This window comes from Erythrolamprus reginae, chromosome 2 (genome assembly GCF_031021105.1).
Source record: "Erythrolamprus reginae isolate rEryReg1 chromosome 2, rEryReg1.hap1, whole genome shotgun sequence".
In the NCBI taxonomy this organism is placed as follows: Eukaryota; Metazoa; Chordata; class Lepidosauria; order Squamata; family Dipsadidae; genus Erythrolamprus; species Erythrolamprus reginae.
In genome coordinates this window covers 197,466,290-197,484,339 of record NC_091951.1, presented here as the reverse complement: position 1 = coordinate 197,484,339, position 18,050 = coordinate 197,466,290, and the positions used below count along the sequence as shown (strand labels likewise).

The following is an 18,050-nucleotide window of genomic DNA, read 5'->3' as shown; positions in this document are numbered from 1 at the left end:
AATAAAGTTATATTTATTTAATAAAAGTGACCCAATTTTAAATCCAGCTCTGTGTCTGCGTTTTCACTCCGCTTCCGGCGCAATCAATATTGCTGCCCAGGCTTAAAACAGCTTCCAAACACTTGTCCTGAGGGTAGGCTTGTGTAAACCTCTTCTGCTTGGATTCATTTTTGTCTAGTTTAAGCTGCATTAATTTCAATAAGAATAACTGCAGAGCCCATTCATTCAGAACTTGCAGTTCAGAAATATTTCTGTACATCTTTCATTGCCACGGAGCTTACAGCTGAACTTTTTTTCAGAGAGATCACACTTTTAAAATGGGCACAGTAATTTTTGAAAACTCACACTGTAACCCTGAACATTATATCTATCAACAGAAACATGCATTCTGCTGTACAAGACAGTTCCTAGTAAGCAACTCCGTTTATGAGCCAGATTCAGAATTCATAGCAGGGTGACTTTATTTTTGTATGTTACTTGGCTTATACTCTGTTCTGGGCATGGGAATACTTTTTAGATATACACATTTGGAATTTATGTATTGCCAATGGCTCCTTCTTACATTTTATATTTCTATGCCTTCTGAAAAGGAGTGATCTTTTATCAGGATATGACTTGTGCTACTAAGGATGTTATGTTCAAGCTGCCTTTTCTTACTGGTTTGCATTGTTTTTCACTATATTTTGCAAATGGACTGGAGTGACTGAGATCCAACAATATTCACTCTCTCATGGACTGATCTCTCAGTCTTGAAGATAATAAGAAATTCCAGTTGGTCAATTTATATTTGATTATAGGTACTGTTTATTCAATATCTGGCCTCTTAAAGGATATTTTGGTCCATTTTAATTAAACTGCATTTTTTCCTGATTTTATACCATGTTCTACTTATATTGATATATGAAATATGATCATGTTTTGATCAAATGGGCCATAATGGGCCAAAAAAAAGAGTGTACACATTAGTTTTAAATTAAAATCCTTAATTGATCTTGCTAAACAATTCAGAAAATCACAGAACAACCATGTATACCTTCATCACATTCAGAAAATATTTTTATATAGAATTGATCCATAAGATTTAGAACTTAGATTAATATTCAATTTCTCAGTACTAAATAGTACTGAGTACAGGAGAGCTTTAAAATACTTTTTTAAAAAGTTAAGTTAATAAATATTTATTTAGATCAAAAAATTGCAAACATTCTGATAAAAAAAGAAATTTGGTTGGTTCTGTGAATGAAATGTTAGAAGCATGTGTTGAACTATCTTGTAATGAAATTTCTTTTCCAAATACCTTTTGAAAATTATATAAAGAAAGGAAATTATTTTGTAGCGTCTGCTTTGTAGAAATTAAAATTTCCACTTCCATTCTATTGTTGTTCCTCAGCCAGTTTGTTGTTCCTCACACCAGGAAGGCACATGTTTTTAAGTACCACCAATTCATACTCCTTAAGCAAGGAAATGGGGAGTTCTTCATTTACAGTATACAGATTTGTTTACTTTATGAACTAGCATAATCTGTCATCTACCAACACAGTGTTTTCTCTTGTATTTAAATTTTCATTCTAGAAAAACTTCAGAAGGTGCAAGTTTTTCAGTCCTGTTGACTCACACTGCTTTTAATTTATAAGCAAAAGCGGGAGGGAAGGAGGGAGAGAGAAACAAAGAAAGAAAGAGAGGAAAGAAGGAAGAGAGAGAGAGAGAGAGAGAAAGAAAATCAAAATCTAGTTTGAAATTAGTTCAACTATTTAAGTGGCATTTTGATGCTTAGCAGAGTTGTCATCTGATTATCTGCCATCCAGGCTTTTGGGGGAAGATTTACAAGTCTGTGTATGTAACCAAAAGCAAATTAGTCATGTTTAATGTTTATATGCAAGATAATGACAAATTCTCTTCTAATTTTTTTTGTAAATGTAGATGTCACATTTTCAGTTTTAAAAAAAATCAGCAACTTATTTCTGTACAAATGTTTAAAAGTATGGCTTTTTCTAATTGGATGTTGTTTTTTTAAAACTCTCATTGAAGGTGCTTTTAATTGCTGCTAAATAATGTTGCTTTTGCAAAAAACAAAAACAAAACAAAAAACCCCCAAACAAGGTGCAAGTCATCTGAAAGTCCTAGAGCAGTGGTTCTCAACCTTTCTAATGCTGCGGCCCCTTAATACAGTTCCTCATGTTGTGGTGACCCCCAACTATAAGTCTAGCACCACTTCTCCCAACAAAGCTTTAAGGTGATTGGCAGGAAGGTCAGAGAGACACCCCCACTGTAAACGCCTGATTGATCAGATTGTAAAAATATGTTCCAAGGTGCCAGAATAGAAACTTTAGTTCCTAACACCATAGGAAATTTGTTTTTTCCAATGGTCTTAGGCGACCCCTGTGAAATTGTCATTCGACCCCCAAAGGGGTCCTGACCCCCAGGTTAAGAGCCACTGTCCTAGAAAGACTGAAAGTAGATAATTCATTAAAAATCAAGGCATGTCAAACCGATCTGTGTTGGAACTATACAGTATAGTTCGAGTCAGTTTCCTGAACTGGAGCATGTGGATACTATAGGTAGAAGTTGTTTATGGTTGTTGTTGGTTTCCGGAAGAACTGTCTACAAGGTGGGAAGATGTTCCTCTAAAGAGATGTCTCTTGTGGCTTGTACAGATATTTTAAAATGTGAAACATTTTCTAACTGCCTTGTATAATAATAACAACAGAATTGGAAGGGACCTTGGAGGTCTTCTAGTCCAATCCTTGATTAGGCAGAAAACCCTATGCTACTTCAGACAAATGGGTATCCAACATCTTAAAAACTTCCAGTGTTAGGGCATTAACAACGTCTGGTGGCAGGCTGTTCCACAGATTCATTAATTGTTCTAACCACTCCCACCTGGTCACATGGCCGGCAAGTCACTCCCACCCAGTCATGTGACCTTTAAGCCACCCCCTGGTCACATGATTGTCAAGCCACTCCCACCTGGTCACATGGCCGGCAAGCCACTCCTACCCAGTCACATGACCATCAAGCCACACCCACAAAATAAGCCACGCCCATGGCGTGGTAGTAAAACTTTTGGTAGCCCATCACTGCCTTAAAGTATATTAAAACCCAGACTAGCAAGTTCAGCTGCAGAAAATTACAGAATAACTAAATGCTGGCAATTGGCAGTAATAGTAAAAATAAAAATAAATACATTAAAAATAAAAATAATTTGGGATTTATAATAGTAAGGTCTTTAAAAGTGAGATATAAAACACTTCTGGTAAAATCTGCAGTATTTGGCAATTAGGCCCTCAGGATTTCTAGAAGATTCTTGGCAAGGACTTTTCACAGATATAGTAGCACAAATATGTGCAGTAAACATCGTTCCATTCTCCCTTGTCCCAGAGATGTGCACAGTCCTCATTTGATTGATCATTAGGTTCCCCTTGCTTCCAGTGCCTGAGATGGGGGAAAAAAAACATGTTTTAAACAATAGTTCACTAAAGTCTACAAAAGCTCCAGCAGTAACAGAAATATTATTTGATAACGTGTCAGAAGACTTTTTTTCCTTCTTTGCCCTTTCTTTGTCAACACAGACTGTGGAAACATTACACTGAACCTCAAGCATCTTGCAGTGTGTGCCTCTCCATTCTTCCTCCATACTCTGGGTCCTTGGTTTCCAAATGAGATGCAAAGGTTTCCACAGTCTATGTTGATATAGGGAGCCATGTTATCTGCTGGTATTCACCCACTGTGTTTCATGAAGCCCAGGGTCAATGCAGCTGTCTACCAGGAGATTTTGGAGCACTCCATGCTTCCATCCACCTATGAGCTTTATGGGGATGGTGACTTAAATTTTCCAGCAGGACTTGTGTTACCTGCCCACACTGCCAAGAGCACCAAAACCTGCTTCAATGACCATGATATTACTGTCCTTGAGTGGCCAGCAAACTCACCTGACCTGAACCCCAAAAAGAATCTATGCGGCATTGCCGAGAAAAGATAAAAGACATGACATGGAACAATGCAGAAGAGCTGAAGCCCACTATAGAAGCATCCTGGTCTTCCATAACACCTCAGCAGTGCCACAGGCTGTTAACGTCCATATCATGCTGCATTGAGGCAGCAATTGCTGCAAAAGGGGCCGAAACAAAATACTGAGTACATGTGCATGCTTATACTTTTCAGAAGTCTGATATGGTAATATGTACAATCCTTTTTTTATTGATCACATGTAATATTCTAATTTTCTGAGATTGGGGATTTGCGGTTTTCATGAGCTGTGCCCCATAATCATCGCAATTATGAAAAATTATGGCTTGAACTATTTTGCCTTGAATGTTATGAATATCTCTCATATATTAAGTTTCACCTTTTAAGTTATATTACTGAAATAAATGAACATTTGCATGATATTCTAATTTTTTGAGTTTCACCTGTAGTTACTGTCATATTGTCAGAGTGAGATATGACTGAATCTTGGGGAGGGCAGCCCACTAGACCAGGGGTCTCCAACTTTAGCAACTTTAAGACTTGGAGACTTCAACTCCTAGAGTTCCTCTGCCATATTTGCTGGCTGAGGAATTCTGGGAGTTTAAGTCCCCAAGTCTTAAAGTTGCGAAGGTTGAAGACCCCTGCACTTGACCAATGTGTGGCTTTTGACTTTGAAAAAGTTTGTTTCTGTTTTAAAAGAAGCTTTTGAGAGATTATATGGGAAAACATTCGCATTGACACTTGGGATCTGGAGATAGGCAAATGAAATTCAATGCTTACCTGAAGCCATTTCTGTAACTGCTACCATCCACCCATTTCCATTCACCCTCTACGTCTATATCTGTAAGTCCTATCCAATAACGATCATTCCTGGCTCGTGTCTCAAGGAAATACTGCAAAAGAACGGGATAGAAAAGTAGAGCAAAGGTGTGAAAATTAGGATAATGTGAATCTGTGTCTTGGACCACAATTTTGTTATTGGGCTACAAACAAACATGGATTTGTTTGTAACCAAAATGCACTGTCCATGGAAATGAATTAAGTACTGTTCTGTCTGGGTCACTCCAGAAGCCAATACCAACCCAAAAAGAGAAGCCAGACACACTGGTAAAAGGCAAAGGCAGTTTATATAATTCAAGGAAAACACAGGTAACAGAAAATGTCCTTACAAACAGGAAAAACGCTGGAACTTCAAATATATACACGAAGGGAATAGTCCATGAAGCAATACCAGATTCTTGCTGCCAAGACGAAGCTGTAGATAGCAAACAGACGCCTCCCACGAGTCTTCCAGACTGCGAGGCCAGAAGCCAAGATCAGAGACTCTGAGAATCAAAACAGGTCACCGCAACTCCAATTGATAACACTCCACATGGCTTCAAGGCCTTGCCTGCCTTTTAAACCCTGCTGATGAGGACCACACCCAAACCCAGCTGTTTCTAATTCAAGGGTGAAAATATTTCTTTAACTGCTCCTTTCGTTGCTGTGAACGTTTCTGTCTCATGCCAATGACAGCTTGTGCGTCATCACCTAATGACTCCAAGCTACTGGCTGGGGAGAGCCCCCCCCCCGGGGCTCTCATGCTGTTCTACTTCATCCCATTCCTGACTCTCCTCTCCCCCGTCCGACTGTTCAGCCCCCTCCTCTGCGCTGTCATCCTCCTCCGGGCATGGAGCCAGCAGAGACACAGCTGGTCCCTGAGCAGCCTCAGGCTGAATCACAACAAGTACCAACAATCTTTGAGAGAATCCACATTTTGCACAAATGTACACATATAAGCAAAAAGGGTGAGATGAAGAACCTGAACAACAAAAATTTCCAAAGAAGTTCACTGAAGGGTATATATATTCAGGGGCTTAAGACTACAAGGATGATTGGAGCAAAACAGAAAAATAAAATGGTGCATCCTGGGAGAGGGTGTAGCACTTCATACAAATAGGGCTAGGAAAATTGTGCCTTGATTAGCATGGTTGAACCACAACTCCCAATAGTTCTAGGATGGTTGTCAATAGTGAAAAATGATGGGAATCATAGTTCAGCAACTGCTGGAGTAGAAATTCTCTACTCTTGCTTAATGTTTTGATTGTATTGTACAATTTTTTATCTTTGTTTATATTTTACCCTGTAAGCTGCCCTGAGTCCATGAGGAGAAGGGCGGCCAATAAATCTAATAAATCTAATAAATCTAATAAATCTAATAAATCTAATAAATCTAATAAATCTAATAAATCTAATAAATCTAATAAATCTAATAAATCTAATAAATCTAATAAATCTAATAAATCTAATCTAATATCTAATAAGAATCTAAAATCTAATAAGAAATAAATAGTAATTTATTTATAGTAACCATAAATAAATGGTCATAAATGTGAGGATTGGTCATAAAATTACTTTTTCATCACTGCTGTAACCATGAACGGTTACTAAAAGAGGCAGTTACTAAATGAAGGCTACATGTAAGTCTCTCTGATGCCTCGTATGCTAATAGTATTCCAATGAGGTGGTCACCTCCTAAGAGCAGAGGTCCAGCAGTGATTGGTAGCTGTGAACATTTGTGCTAAAATTAACTAGAAACTTTGCTGAAATAGGAGGAGAGCTCTGTGTTACAGTGTATGTTGACAAATAACCAGGAAATCAGTAGCACTGATAACACATTTTGTTTAAAAGCTGCAGTGTGTTTCATAAGATGCATAGGTGAGCCTATCTTAGGCCAGTATGGGTAAAATACTGAATAGAAAATAGTTAGTTTGTAATGGCTGATGTTGGGTTGGATCAATTTCCTAAAATGAAGTCATTTGGAAGCTCAAAAGCAATCAAAGGCAATTGCACGTGGAGATTTTTTGTGGTTTCTAAGTTCAATCAAGACAGTGTTCTTCAACCTTTCCAGCTGGTTCCATGCAAGCAGTGAGTAAATGCACCCACAGATACATTTGCGCCTGCTGCTCATGCAAATGGAGCATGCAAGTGCAAGTGGGGATTGCTCGCCCGCCACTTCCACAGCCCGGTTCAAGGGCTCAAGGCCCACTAATGGGCCATAGTCTAGTTCAGGGGTAGGCAAAGTTGGTTCTTCTATGACTTGTGGACTTCAACTCCCAGAATTCCTGAGCCAATCATGCTAGCTCAAGAATTCTGGGAGTTAATATACCTAGATTTAATTTGTAAATATATCCACCAGTCTAACTTGTTGTTCTGTAGTTCGAGTTCCTGCCCAGCTTTTAGATCTCCATTTGGATGTAAAATTTACAACTTTTAGAACACGACAGACCGGAAGATATAGTTAAAGACCCCATCATAGTGTGGACAAAAAATATCCAACATAATATACACTTAGCAGACTGGGAGAAATCATGGAATAATTAAAAATTACACTGTTAGCTGCTTATAAAGAAAACTTCTATAAACTCTTTTACAGATGGCACCTGCCCCCCATCAAGACTTGCAAAGATCTATTAAAAATTAAATGATAACTGCTGGAAATGTAAGAAACAGACAGGTACTTTCTTCCATATGTGGTAGTCCTGCCCCAAAATTCAAAATGTTTGGAAAAATATACATAGATGGTTCACAGAAATTACAAAGGAGGAGATAGAATTCACACCAGAAGGTATGCTTCTAAGAATCTGGAAAAAACAATATCCCAAAAAACCGCTTTCTCTCATGACACATATAATTATCGCGGTAAGAATCTCAATTGCGCAAATGTAGAAAAACGATCAGACTCTACCCAAAAACCTAATTATAGAAAAATTCTATAGATGCGCAGACATGGATGAAATGACAAATGCAATCAAAGGAATAAAAAATAAAGAAACCAAAGAGACATGGCAAAAATGGCACGAATGGATCCGTAATAAAAACCACACATAACAATACAGAGTATCAGCGTATATATATATGTAGATAAAAAACAAATACAGTGGTACCTCATCTTACGAACGCCTCTTCTAACGAACTTTTCAAGATACGAACCTGGTGTTTAAGATTTTTTTGCCTCTTCTTTCAAACTATTTTCACCTTACGAACCCAAGCAGCTGCTGTTGGGATGAAGGGGTTTCTTTTTTCCCCCTTTTTTGAAGAAAGAAAAGGGAGGGGCTGCTTGGAGTAGGAAACATTTTGCAGAGAACAACGTGCTTGCAAAGGAACTGAAAGGGTGTCTTTTTAAGAAAGAAAAGGGAGGGGGGAGGGGCAGCTTGGGGGAGGAAAACATTTGCAGAGAACAACGTGCTTGCAAAGGAACTGAAACGGTGTCTTTTGAAGAAAGAAAAGGGAGGGGCGCCCCCCTTGCCTTTCTTCCTTCCCACTCACCCTTTAGCCTAGCCTTGCTTCTTCCACCCGCCCCCTTTAGCTGCTCCTCCCTGCCCTCTGTTTGCCTCCCTTCTAAAGTTTGGGATTTTCCTGAAGGATTTGCATGCATTATTTGCTTTTACATTGATTCCTATGGGAAACATTGTTTCATCTTACGAACTTTTCACCTTACGAACCTCCTCCTGGAACCAATTAAGTTCATATGATGAGGTACCACTGTATAGGAATATAAAAATACATAAACCAATGAAACAATTATTTTCACTCAATTACCACTCTCTATAAAATCTAGAGTATTTAGGCTTGTTTTCATATATGTGAACGTATATAATCTAATATAACACTAAGTATAAGAAATGATGATATAAGATGTAATAGACACGGAGTATGACCTGTTTAACAAAGTACAGTATATATGATATATATTCTTTTTTCTTTTAAAAAAAAATCAATAAAAACTTATGAAAAAAAAAGAATTCTGGGAGTTGAATTCCACATGTCATAGAAGAGCAACTTTGCCTACCCTTGGTCTAGACCAGGGGTAGGCAAAGTTGTCTCTTCTATGACATGTGGACTTCAACTCCCAGAATTCCTGAGCCAATCATGCTAGTTTAGGAATTCTGGGAGTTGAAGTTCACATGTCAGAGAAGAGCCAAATTTGCCTACCCCTGGTTTAGAGGGCTGGGGACCTCTGATCTAAGCGGTATCTGTATAAAGGTATATGTATATGGGTAATGGTAAAGGACTGCCTTTCAAGAAAGTTTATCCAAATTTTATAATTTATTTATGTACAGGGCTTGTAATAGTCTCCATTCAGCTGATATCATGCAATGCATATCTCCCCAAATATGTAATTTGGGATTAATATCACATACATATCTTTTCACAGGACAAACCTTTTTGTACAACCCTGAAAAATTGGACCAGGGGAAGGGAGTGGGGGCATTGTTTTCACATCATTGTTACCTGAGCTGATTTATTTCTGTATCTGAAATAAAAAATAAAATCAGAAATGGAAAAGAATGTGATCTTTCTGTTTACAAGGATTAAACTCTTTTGAACTGTTAGTTTTTCTACAGCAGGGGTGTCAATCCCAAGGCCTGCAGGCCAGATCTGGCCCAAAGGACTGTCTTGCAGTGCCTTCGTCAGTGAAAATGGAGCTGAAGAGGGCTGCACACGCCCTCCCAGGCTCCATTTTTGTCTGTGACAGCCTCCTGCCACTCTCTCATGGAAAAACCAGAGCTTGGGGGTGTAGAAAAATCCACAGCCACTGAGGGGGAGGTGCACATATGAGCAAGCTCCATTTTTGCTGACACAGGGACGACACCATAAAAACATGCTTACAATATCCTATACCTTCAATACAGCTTAAACATATGTCTCCTTAAATACAATTTTAATTTAAAAAGATCACATATCCATTCTATTATCTCTTAGCCCTTGGCATATATTGCTTAACTCTTGCTGCCTCTTTTTCTAATTTTGTCATCCTGATAAACCAATTATCTTCTAAATAAATTTACTGTTAATATCCCTTCACATGCTTAATAAAATACCTCTAACTTCTTAAATCTAAGCCGTAATGCCGCCTTCTCATCCTTATTTACTTATCTAATAACTAAAACTCCATACCCAATAGTAATTCCACATTAACTTATATTGATTATTCCAATTATAAATTCTTTATATATAATTTCTATTTAATAGCCTATCTAATAGGGAGCAGATTCCAAAGTTCATCCATCTTTTTCATTCCATTCGTCTTCCTCTTAATTTATCTTCTTCTTGGTGGTACAATATATATTCACTAATTCTAAATTTTAATCCAAATCCAATTAATAATCATTCAAATTACATATATTTATGCACCTCAAATAACCTTATAACATTTACTTTAATTATAATCCTCCTTCTGGTAATATAGGTATTTGCTAATTTTAAGCATAATCAATTATATCACTTTGATACATTCCATTCATTTTACTTACATTTCTTCTTCTTAATTCATGTCAATATTTAACAGTCTTAAGTTTTATTAATAATTATATTTGCCTACATTAAACAATTTATAATACCTATAAGCATATTAAAAATACAGTGGTACCTCTACTTAAAAACTTAATTTGTTCCATGACTAGATTCTTAAGTAGAAAAGTTCTTAAGTAGAAGCAATTTTTCCCATAGGAATCAATGTAAAAGCAAATAATGCGTGCAAACCCATTAGGAATGAATAAAAGCTTGGAATTTGGGTGGGAGGAGGAGGAGGAAGAAGAGGAGGATGACAGTTGCTGCTGAAGGAAGAAGGTGAGGTGAGGGGAATAAAAAAAAATCCAAAACGTAAAGCTTAAAAAAAAAGAAGGACTCTGAGGCAGCGAGGAGGAGCACATGCCTCCCATACACCCGGTGCGAGGTTGCCTCCAATACTCTGCGCCAGAGAGAGAAATAGCAGGAAACTGGCCGGGCCTTCATGCCACTCTCAAATTTCCTGGGAAATTTTTCCGGGCTCAGGTTCTTAAGTAGAAAATGGTTCTTAAGAAGAGGCAAAAAAATCTTGAACACCCGATTCTTATCAAGAAAAGTTCTTAAGTAAAGGCGTTCTTAAGTAGAGGTACCACTGTAAAAGCAAAAAGAAAAGCTGGGGGCCATATGCATCCCCCCAGCTTCATTTTCACTGGCAGTGGGTGGCAGGAGGTGTTCAGAGCCGAAAATGGAGACACATGGGTTGTGTGAGACCCCCTGAGCTCTGTTTTCCCTGGCAAAGGGTGGCATGAGCTTGTCGTGCCTGAAAACAGAGCCCTGGGGGGCATGTACAGCCACCGCGAAGTTCATTTTCATTGGCAGAGTGCAGCAGGAGGCCACCATGGCCAAAAACAGAACTTGTGAGCCCCTTTTCACTGGCAGAGCACTCGGGCCACCACAGACACCCTGGCATGAGTGATGTTAAGCAGGCCATGCCCCACCTAGCCAGGCCCCCTATCCCCACCTCCAAGGTCAAACACAACCCTGATGTGGCCCTCAATGAAATTGAGTTTGACACCCATGTTCTAGAATCTAGAGGAAGGCATCCTTGCCTTTCCCTGCCTCTTTTAATCCTGTGCTTGATTAATTATTTTGTTGATACCTCCTTAAAAAGATATAAATAGCTGGTGGGGTTTCAATTCCCAGCAAATTCCTTCTCTCTTTTTCATTCTCTGCATATAAGTGAATGCATATGCTGCTGCTTCTCCTTTAAAATGCATCTAGGATTGGTCTCTGTTATTTGCTCAGTCTTGGAATTGTTCCCTAGTTAATCTTAATTATATTTCCTGGGGATTGAAGCAGGAGAGGATCACTTTTTTTCTTTCTTTTTTTCTGTAGCTTTTTTCCTACAATTTTTATCTTTTGTAGTTTGTATTACGTTTCTCTGACTAATCTTTAATAAAATTGTTATAAATAAAACAGGAATAGTTCTCTGGGTGAAGCAAATTAAAAAAAATTGCCCATGCATGCAACTTTTACCCTTTATAAAAAATATATAAATGTGATTTTTGTGCCATGACTTTTCTAAGGTTTAAGTATCCACTCATCCATCCATAGATCCCTTGAGCCATATGTCTCATACAGATAGTCTGGCTCCCACTAATTGTGTCTTATTTGTTCTACTTATTTGCCATAAAATTTGCTTGCCACTCTATCCTTAGAAACTCATGGTCCTTTTGCTTTCTCTTCCCCCACCCTTTTGTTTTATTCTTGGAAGAAGATAGATTAGACTGAAAGAATACATCTCAATCAAGATAACTCCCTAAAATTCATGGCTGGGTTTCTGTCTCCCTAGTCTAAATCCATCATGCATGTAGACATGGCAGAGAAGAGTCTCGCTGAATGTAGCAAGCTTCTTAACTTTTCATACTCTCCATATCTCATAGTTATGAGTCCTGTCTGACCTCCAAGGAAGCAATTACAGTCCCCTCTTGTTACCTGTTCGGCCATATCATTGATGACAACCAGTTGGGCACGATTGTCCCTGCATTCATCACTGGCGGCTCTCCAGATTACCCTCTTCAGAGAGAAGTAATAACATTTCCCATTAAAGTACTCCCACTGTGTGTGGTTAGGGCCACAAGGGAACACTGGTTAAATAAAAGAGAGAGAGTTAATCTTGATTTGTTTAAACATACAAATCGCTGTGACTTTTGGTCAACTGCAATTTCCATCTCCATTTTTGAGTCAGAATTCCAGGTTTTCCTTGGACAGATTCAACTAACCAAGCACTTAATGCTAGAACCAATCTGAAACTTTGGGGGCAGAAGGATAGAATATCTATAAAATGAAGGGGGGGGGGGTAAGGAAGTACTGTGTACGCTTGGGATGTTGCAAAGCAATGAAAGACCTGGAGACATCTGACTTGCTAGGTTTTTTAATTAGGCTGCCAGTTCCTGAGAGTCATGGCAAAATAAATTCCTATCCTGCCACAAGCTGAAATCTCAAACTGCTGACTAATCATTAACAAGTCAAGTTTGTTTAATCGACTAGGTGGCTGACTGGCACTGCATTGAAAGAAAGCATTGATTAATGTCATAAAATGTTTTTATAGTACATGAGACAATCTCTTTGCAAGTTAGCCCCAAAATCTTGTGTCATCTTCAGGGATGATTTTTTTTTAAAATTACTATCAACAATGGTTCTATCTTATATCGGTATGGAATAGACGTGGAAGATGAATTGCTTCAGATTCCCCAGGTCTCTGTGGCTGATGGCTGTTGTGGTTGGCTCTGGCCCAGCTCCTGCCCCAAGGAATGTGGAGGTGGATGTGGGGGAAACATCCACATGCCACAGGTCTGTTTTGCTCCCAATAGAATCTCCCGATGAAGGCTCCCCTGACGAAGGAAGCGTGAGTAGCAGGGAAGGGGGGAGTTTGGCAGACAGCCCAGGAGGAGATCAATCATCCTTATCATCCCTGGATTCTGAACAAGAACTTATGACAGATCCACGCATGTGTAGAGTGATGCATAGGACAGAACAACTGAAGGATTATTACAGGAGATAAGTGAGGCCACCTGTGGTTGGGTGGGGCTGCTGTAATTAGTGCTACAGATAAAAGAGTAGCATGCTGGTTTAGCCTGGTGGCAGTTTATCTGATTCATAGTTTCGTCAAGATTGTGGTTTTTGCTGTTTCCCTGTTCAAGACTGTGGACTTTCTGGACTTTAGAATTGGACTCAATTTCCCAGTTATTGGGTGAGAAATTGGATTGCATTTAACCTGTGCCTTGTGTGTACCAGAAAATCCCTTTGACATTTAAAAAGGGAGCTGTTTCTGTTTTTCTGTTGATAAAGACTTTTGGTTTTCCTTCTATTGTGTGGTGTGTGTCTTTCTGGACTAATTACCCTGTAATTACAGGCGGTTGGGACACGCCGGCAGAACAATGGCCAAAACCATTTTTATTAAATATGCATTTTAATCGTACTTAATCTGATTAATTTCTTTTCTAAGGGGAACCCCCCCCCACACACAAAACCGCACCTCTGTCTCCAATCTAGCACTGTGTATCACTTTCCTATGAAAAGTCATTATCTGTGCGAAAATTTGTTCTCTTCCTGATGTTTTGACAAATAGCATCTTGAGGGTCAGAGCTTAACTTTGTGCTTCAGGATTTTGGCAGAAAACAGCATAAGGTTGAGGTTCTAAGGTGCCTTTTTCTGCAAATCATAATAATCAAGGTGCATAATTTGGCTCACAATAATTAAAGTCAAGGTTGCTGTTCATTCTCCATTTGCTGATCTGCGCTAGGTGGACTGTGAATTAGTGGCTTTTAAAAGAACAACAGACTCATAGAAAACAAGCCTATTAAAGTTTACTGTTTTGAAAACTGGAGATTATTTATTTTTTTTAATTTCTGTGCCCGCCCATCTTAACTGGGTGACTCCGGGCACTGAAATTCTTTTTACAATTCTATATTACTGCAATCAGTATGCCTCCAAATATACCAATTGCAGGAGAACCATGATGGGAGAGAGGTACACTATTACTTCCTACTCTTACCCCAGCTCAGGGTTGAAATGTTCCTAGTTCCTTTCTGTACCTGGCAGTCAGCAGAAAGCCGGTCGCAAAGGGAGCGCAAACTCTGCTTCTGTTCATGACCAAAGACTATGGAGATGCTGCAACGGTCATAAGTGTGAAACACAGTCATAACTCACTTTTTTCAGTCCCATTGTAATTTCAACTGGTCTCTAAATGAATGATAGTAAATCAAGGACTACTTGCATCTAGAAAATGGAGGTGTGATTTTTCCAGTGGGTTTTAAACAAAAAAGGTAGTGTATTAAGCATCAAAATTTTAACAAATCTAGAAAAACTAGTGTATTCTTTTGGAGTATAAGAAAAAAATTAGTTTTGGGGGAGAAAAATAGTCAGGTAGATTTTGGCTAGAATCTGGCTAGCATCCTTCATCTGGTCAGCTTCAGCACATCTTCGGAGAGGGGTGGCATACAAATCTAATAAATAAATTTTATCCCCTGATCAGGGCTGAAAAAAACCTTTTGGAGTGAATAGCAATGAAAACAAGCCTGCAAAAACTTAGGGCTGGAAAAAAACTTAAAAGTAGCAATGAAAACAAACCTGTAAGCAGGGAAGATTGTTAGCACCTCGTTAGGGCTGGGGGAAAAAAAGCTTCGAAAAAGTGACATTAGGAGTATAAGACACACCCAAATTTTCAGCCTCTTTCAGGGGGAGAAAGGTGCGTCTTATACTCCGAAAAACATGGTAACTGTCTCCCTTTAGTTTCTCCCCCTCTGGAAACATCACTTTACCATCACTGTTCCAATTGCAGTTCTTGGCTAATGGGGAAGAATATGTATTATATTTATTTTTAATTTACAATTCTAAGTTCATTCCTTTTCTATTAAGTAGGGATGAGAAAATGCCCAATGCAGATGACAAGAGTTCAGTGACTTTGCCTAACCTTTCAAAGGGCCTGTTTGCTGTCCAACTTTCTATGATTTCTAATAAACAAGAAAACTTTAAAGAAAAGAAGACCCCTTCCACCTAGTTCTTGAAATAATGCTGTCATTTTATAGCTGGGAATTCTAGGAAGATAACATGATGATTGCCCTTCATCAAGACTTACATTTATCAAGGTCATCAACTGGTAGTGCATTATGCATACTTTTACTTATTTTGTTTATTTCTGATGAAAGAGTTGTGGCTGAAAAAAATACAACAAAGAGGGAGAAGGTCAGCATTTTAGATTCAGTAACTTTTCACATTTTAAAACAGATAGGTTTGCTTGTCTAGCTTGTTATGGTTTAAAGCTGTACAAGATTGGATTTGCAAACTATGATAGCAATAGCACTTACACTTCTATACTATTTCATAGTCCTTTACAGCCATCTCTAAGCAATTGAAAGAGTCATCACATTCCCCCCAACAATCTGGGTCCTCATTTTACCAACCTCGGAAGGATGGAAGGCTGAATCAACCTTGACCCCACGAAGATTGAACTCCTGGCTGTGGGCAGAGGTAGTCTGCAATACTGCATTCTAATCACTGCACTGCACCACTAGGGCTCCTGTGTATGTCTTAGCATGATGAGTAACTCATTCAAGGTCAAGATGGTCTGCAAGACTTATGAGCCCCCGCATTTCCTACAGTTTGTAATTGCTCTAGGAATAGTCCGGACTTCCGTTGCCAGCGAAGCACCCATTTTTGCGCTGCTGGAATTCCCCTGCAGCATCGCAAAAACACAGAAGTCCGGAGGTGGTGTTTCCCATGGAGGGGAGCTCAGGGGAATCCCAGCAGCGCAAAAACGGGTGCTTCGCTGGCAACAGAAGTCTGGAGGCAGGGCATCCCAGTGGCAGCGGCTAGGGTTTGTATGGTGAAAATAGTTTGGAAGAAGAGGCAAAAAACCTTAAACCCCGGGTTTGTATCTCAAAAAGTTTGTATGACGAGGGGTTTATAAGACGAGGTATCACTGTATCTCTCTACACAACTGAAGGAGACCAAGCCAAGGATTACTCAACAAAGAACAAAATTATGAAACACGTACCTTTGGAAAGAACTGCAATGTAGAAAATAATTGTTAGGAGAAAAGAGACTGCCAGCAGAACATAGATATGGAAGTCAGATCTCTGAGTGTAGTAGAGGTAATTCCTTCCTTTTTAAAAAAAGAAAGAGAGAGAAGGGTCAGAGAAATAGCAGGAATTTTTCCATTGCCATTATGCAGAAAGTAAGGTATTTTTTGTCAGTGAAATAACATGGATTTTTATTCTTGTTGGGTTTTTGTAGTATGAACTGAGCCAATGTTGCAATGTCGTTGCCTGAGCTTACATGACATCATCAAATATTAGGTTTAGGGTTTCCTGCCTAAACAGGGGGTTGGATTAGAAGACCTCCAAGGTCCCTTCCATTATACTCTATTACAGTTCATTTTCTGAAAATACTAGCTATGGCTGCATATTATTCCCTTGATTTTTATTGATTGGTGATGTGAGACCTGCCATTATTTGTAAATGGTATTAAAAGCAGTGTTTCCCAACCTTGGCAACTTGAAGATATCTGGACTTCAACTCCCAGAATTCCCCAGCCAGCATTCGCTGGCTGGGGAATTCTGGGAGTTGAAGTCCAAATATCTTCAAGTTGCCAAGGTTGGGAAACACTGAAATAGAGCAACCAAATCAGGACAGCAATAGCTTGGAGCTCCTACATCTGCACTCTTAAGTTGCATTGGAGCTCAACATGCATAATCAGAAACATTCTAACTCAACTTTATTTTCTGAATCTTTAATTTTGGCAATTTATCCATTATGAAAGAAAATGAAAGAAGAGCTGCAATAGAGGATGTTCCTCTAACATCTTTTCAAACAGAAGTCTAACACACACTAATCACTATACCAACTCTATGATTACAAATTTAAAATGAAAATTTTAAATCTCAGTGTCAGAGGAAATCTGATGCTTCAGCTGCTGATTTCTGATTGACAAGAAAGAGAAAAAAAATATTTACTTTTATCAGTGCGAAGATCATCGTGATGTATTTCATCCTCCATTTGGTTGAGATCTTTCTTTGCAGATTTTGATTTTCTAAAATAAGGACACCGTAGTTCACCTTGTCAGTTCTACTGAGAGGCCAGGCTCCAACTGCTAGTGACAGAATAGTTTACATCCCAGCTCTGGCACCCTCTGGCCTCAATTTTTTTTCTTTCTCTCTCTCTCTCTTTTTTAATGTGGTCACCTCCTCCAACCTCATCGATTGAGCATTACAGCATTAAAAAAACTCCAAAAACTGTTCTTGGGCAATGATTTTCCCTCCCCTTTTCAAACTATTCTTGGCCAGAGATCAATACAGTACTTTCACCTCCTTGCATGCATCAGTTGATTTCTAAGTAAGCAGTATTGAAAACTGTTCTGTTTTATTTATTTTTTCATAATATTTTAATTAGAGGAGAAAAAAAAAAGATTTTAAGTATTGCCCAAAAGATCATATGCTGCAACATGCTGCCTGTCAATGACTACTTCAGCTTCAACCGCAACAACACAAGAGCACGCAACAGATTCAAACTTAATATTAATCGCTCCAAACTTGACTGTAAAAAATATGACTTTAGCAATCGAGTTGTCGAAGCGTGGAACTCATTACTGCACTCAGTAGTGTCAACCCCTAACCCCCAACATTTCTCCCTTAGACTATCCACGATTGACCTCTCCAGGTTCCTAAGAGGTCAGTAAGGGGCGTACATAAGTGCACTAGTGTACCTTCCATACCCTGTCCAATTGTCTCTCCTTATCTCATATATCATATATTT

At 38.8% G+C, this 18,050-nt stretch overlaps 1 protein-coding gene across 1 annotated transcript; it reads right to left on the bottom strand.

The window, feature by feature from the left end:
- Positions 1-1,030: 1,030 nt before the first annotated feature.
- LOC139161645 (hepatic lectin-like) lies at positions 1,031-17,445 on the bottom strand. Its single transcript, XM_070741064.1, has 6 exons — positions 17,252-17,445; positions 16,295-16,402; positions 15,377-15,454; positions 12,232-12,383; positions 4,747-4,859; positions 1,031-3,432 (listed from the first exon to the last, which is right to left on the bottom strand). The coding sequence occupies exons 1-6, from the start codon at positions 17,292-17,294 to the stop codon at positions 3,294-3,296; spliced, it is 633 nt and encodes a 210-aa protein (XP_070597165.1). The 5' UTR covers positions 17,295-17,445; the 3' UTR covers positions 1,031-3,293.
- Positions 17,446-18,050: the final 605 nt, after the last annotated feature.

Excerpts from the sequence above, each read along its gene's own strand:
- LOC139161645 (XM_070741064.1), bottom strand. The coding sequence starts at position 17,294 with ATGGAGGATGAAATACATCACGATGATCTTCGCACTGATAAAA. Across the intron at positions 16,403-17,251 it reads TGATCTTCGCACTGATAAAA|GAAGGAATTACCTCTACTAC; the intron begins GTAAATATTTTT and ends TTTTTTAAAAAG. Across the intron at positions 4,860-12,231 it reads TCAATGATATGGCCGAACAG|TATTTCCTTGAGACACGAGC; the intron begins GTAACAAGAGGG and ends GTTCTTTTGCAG.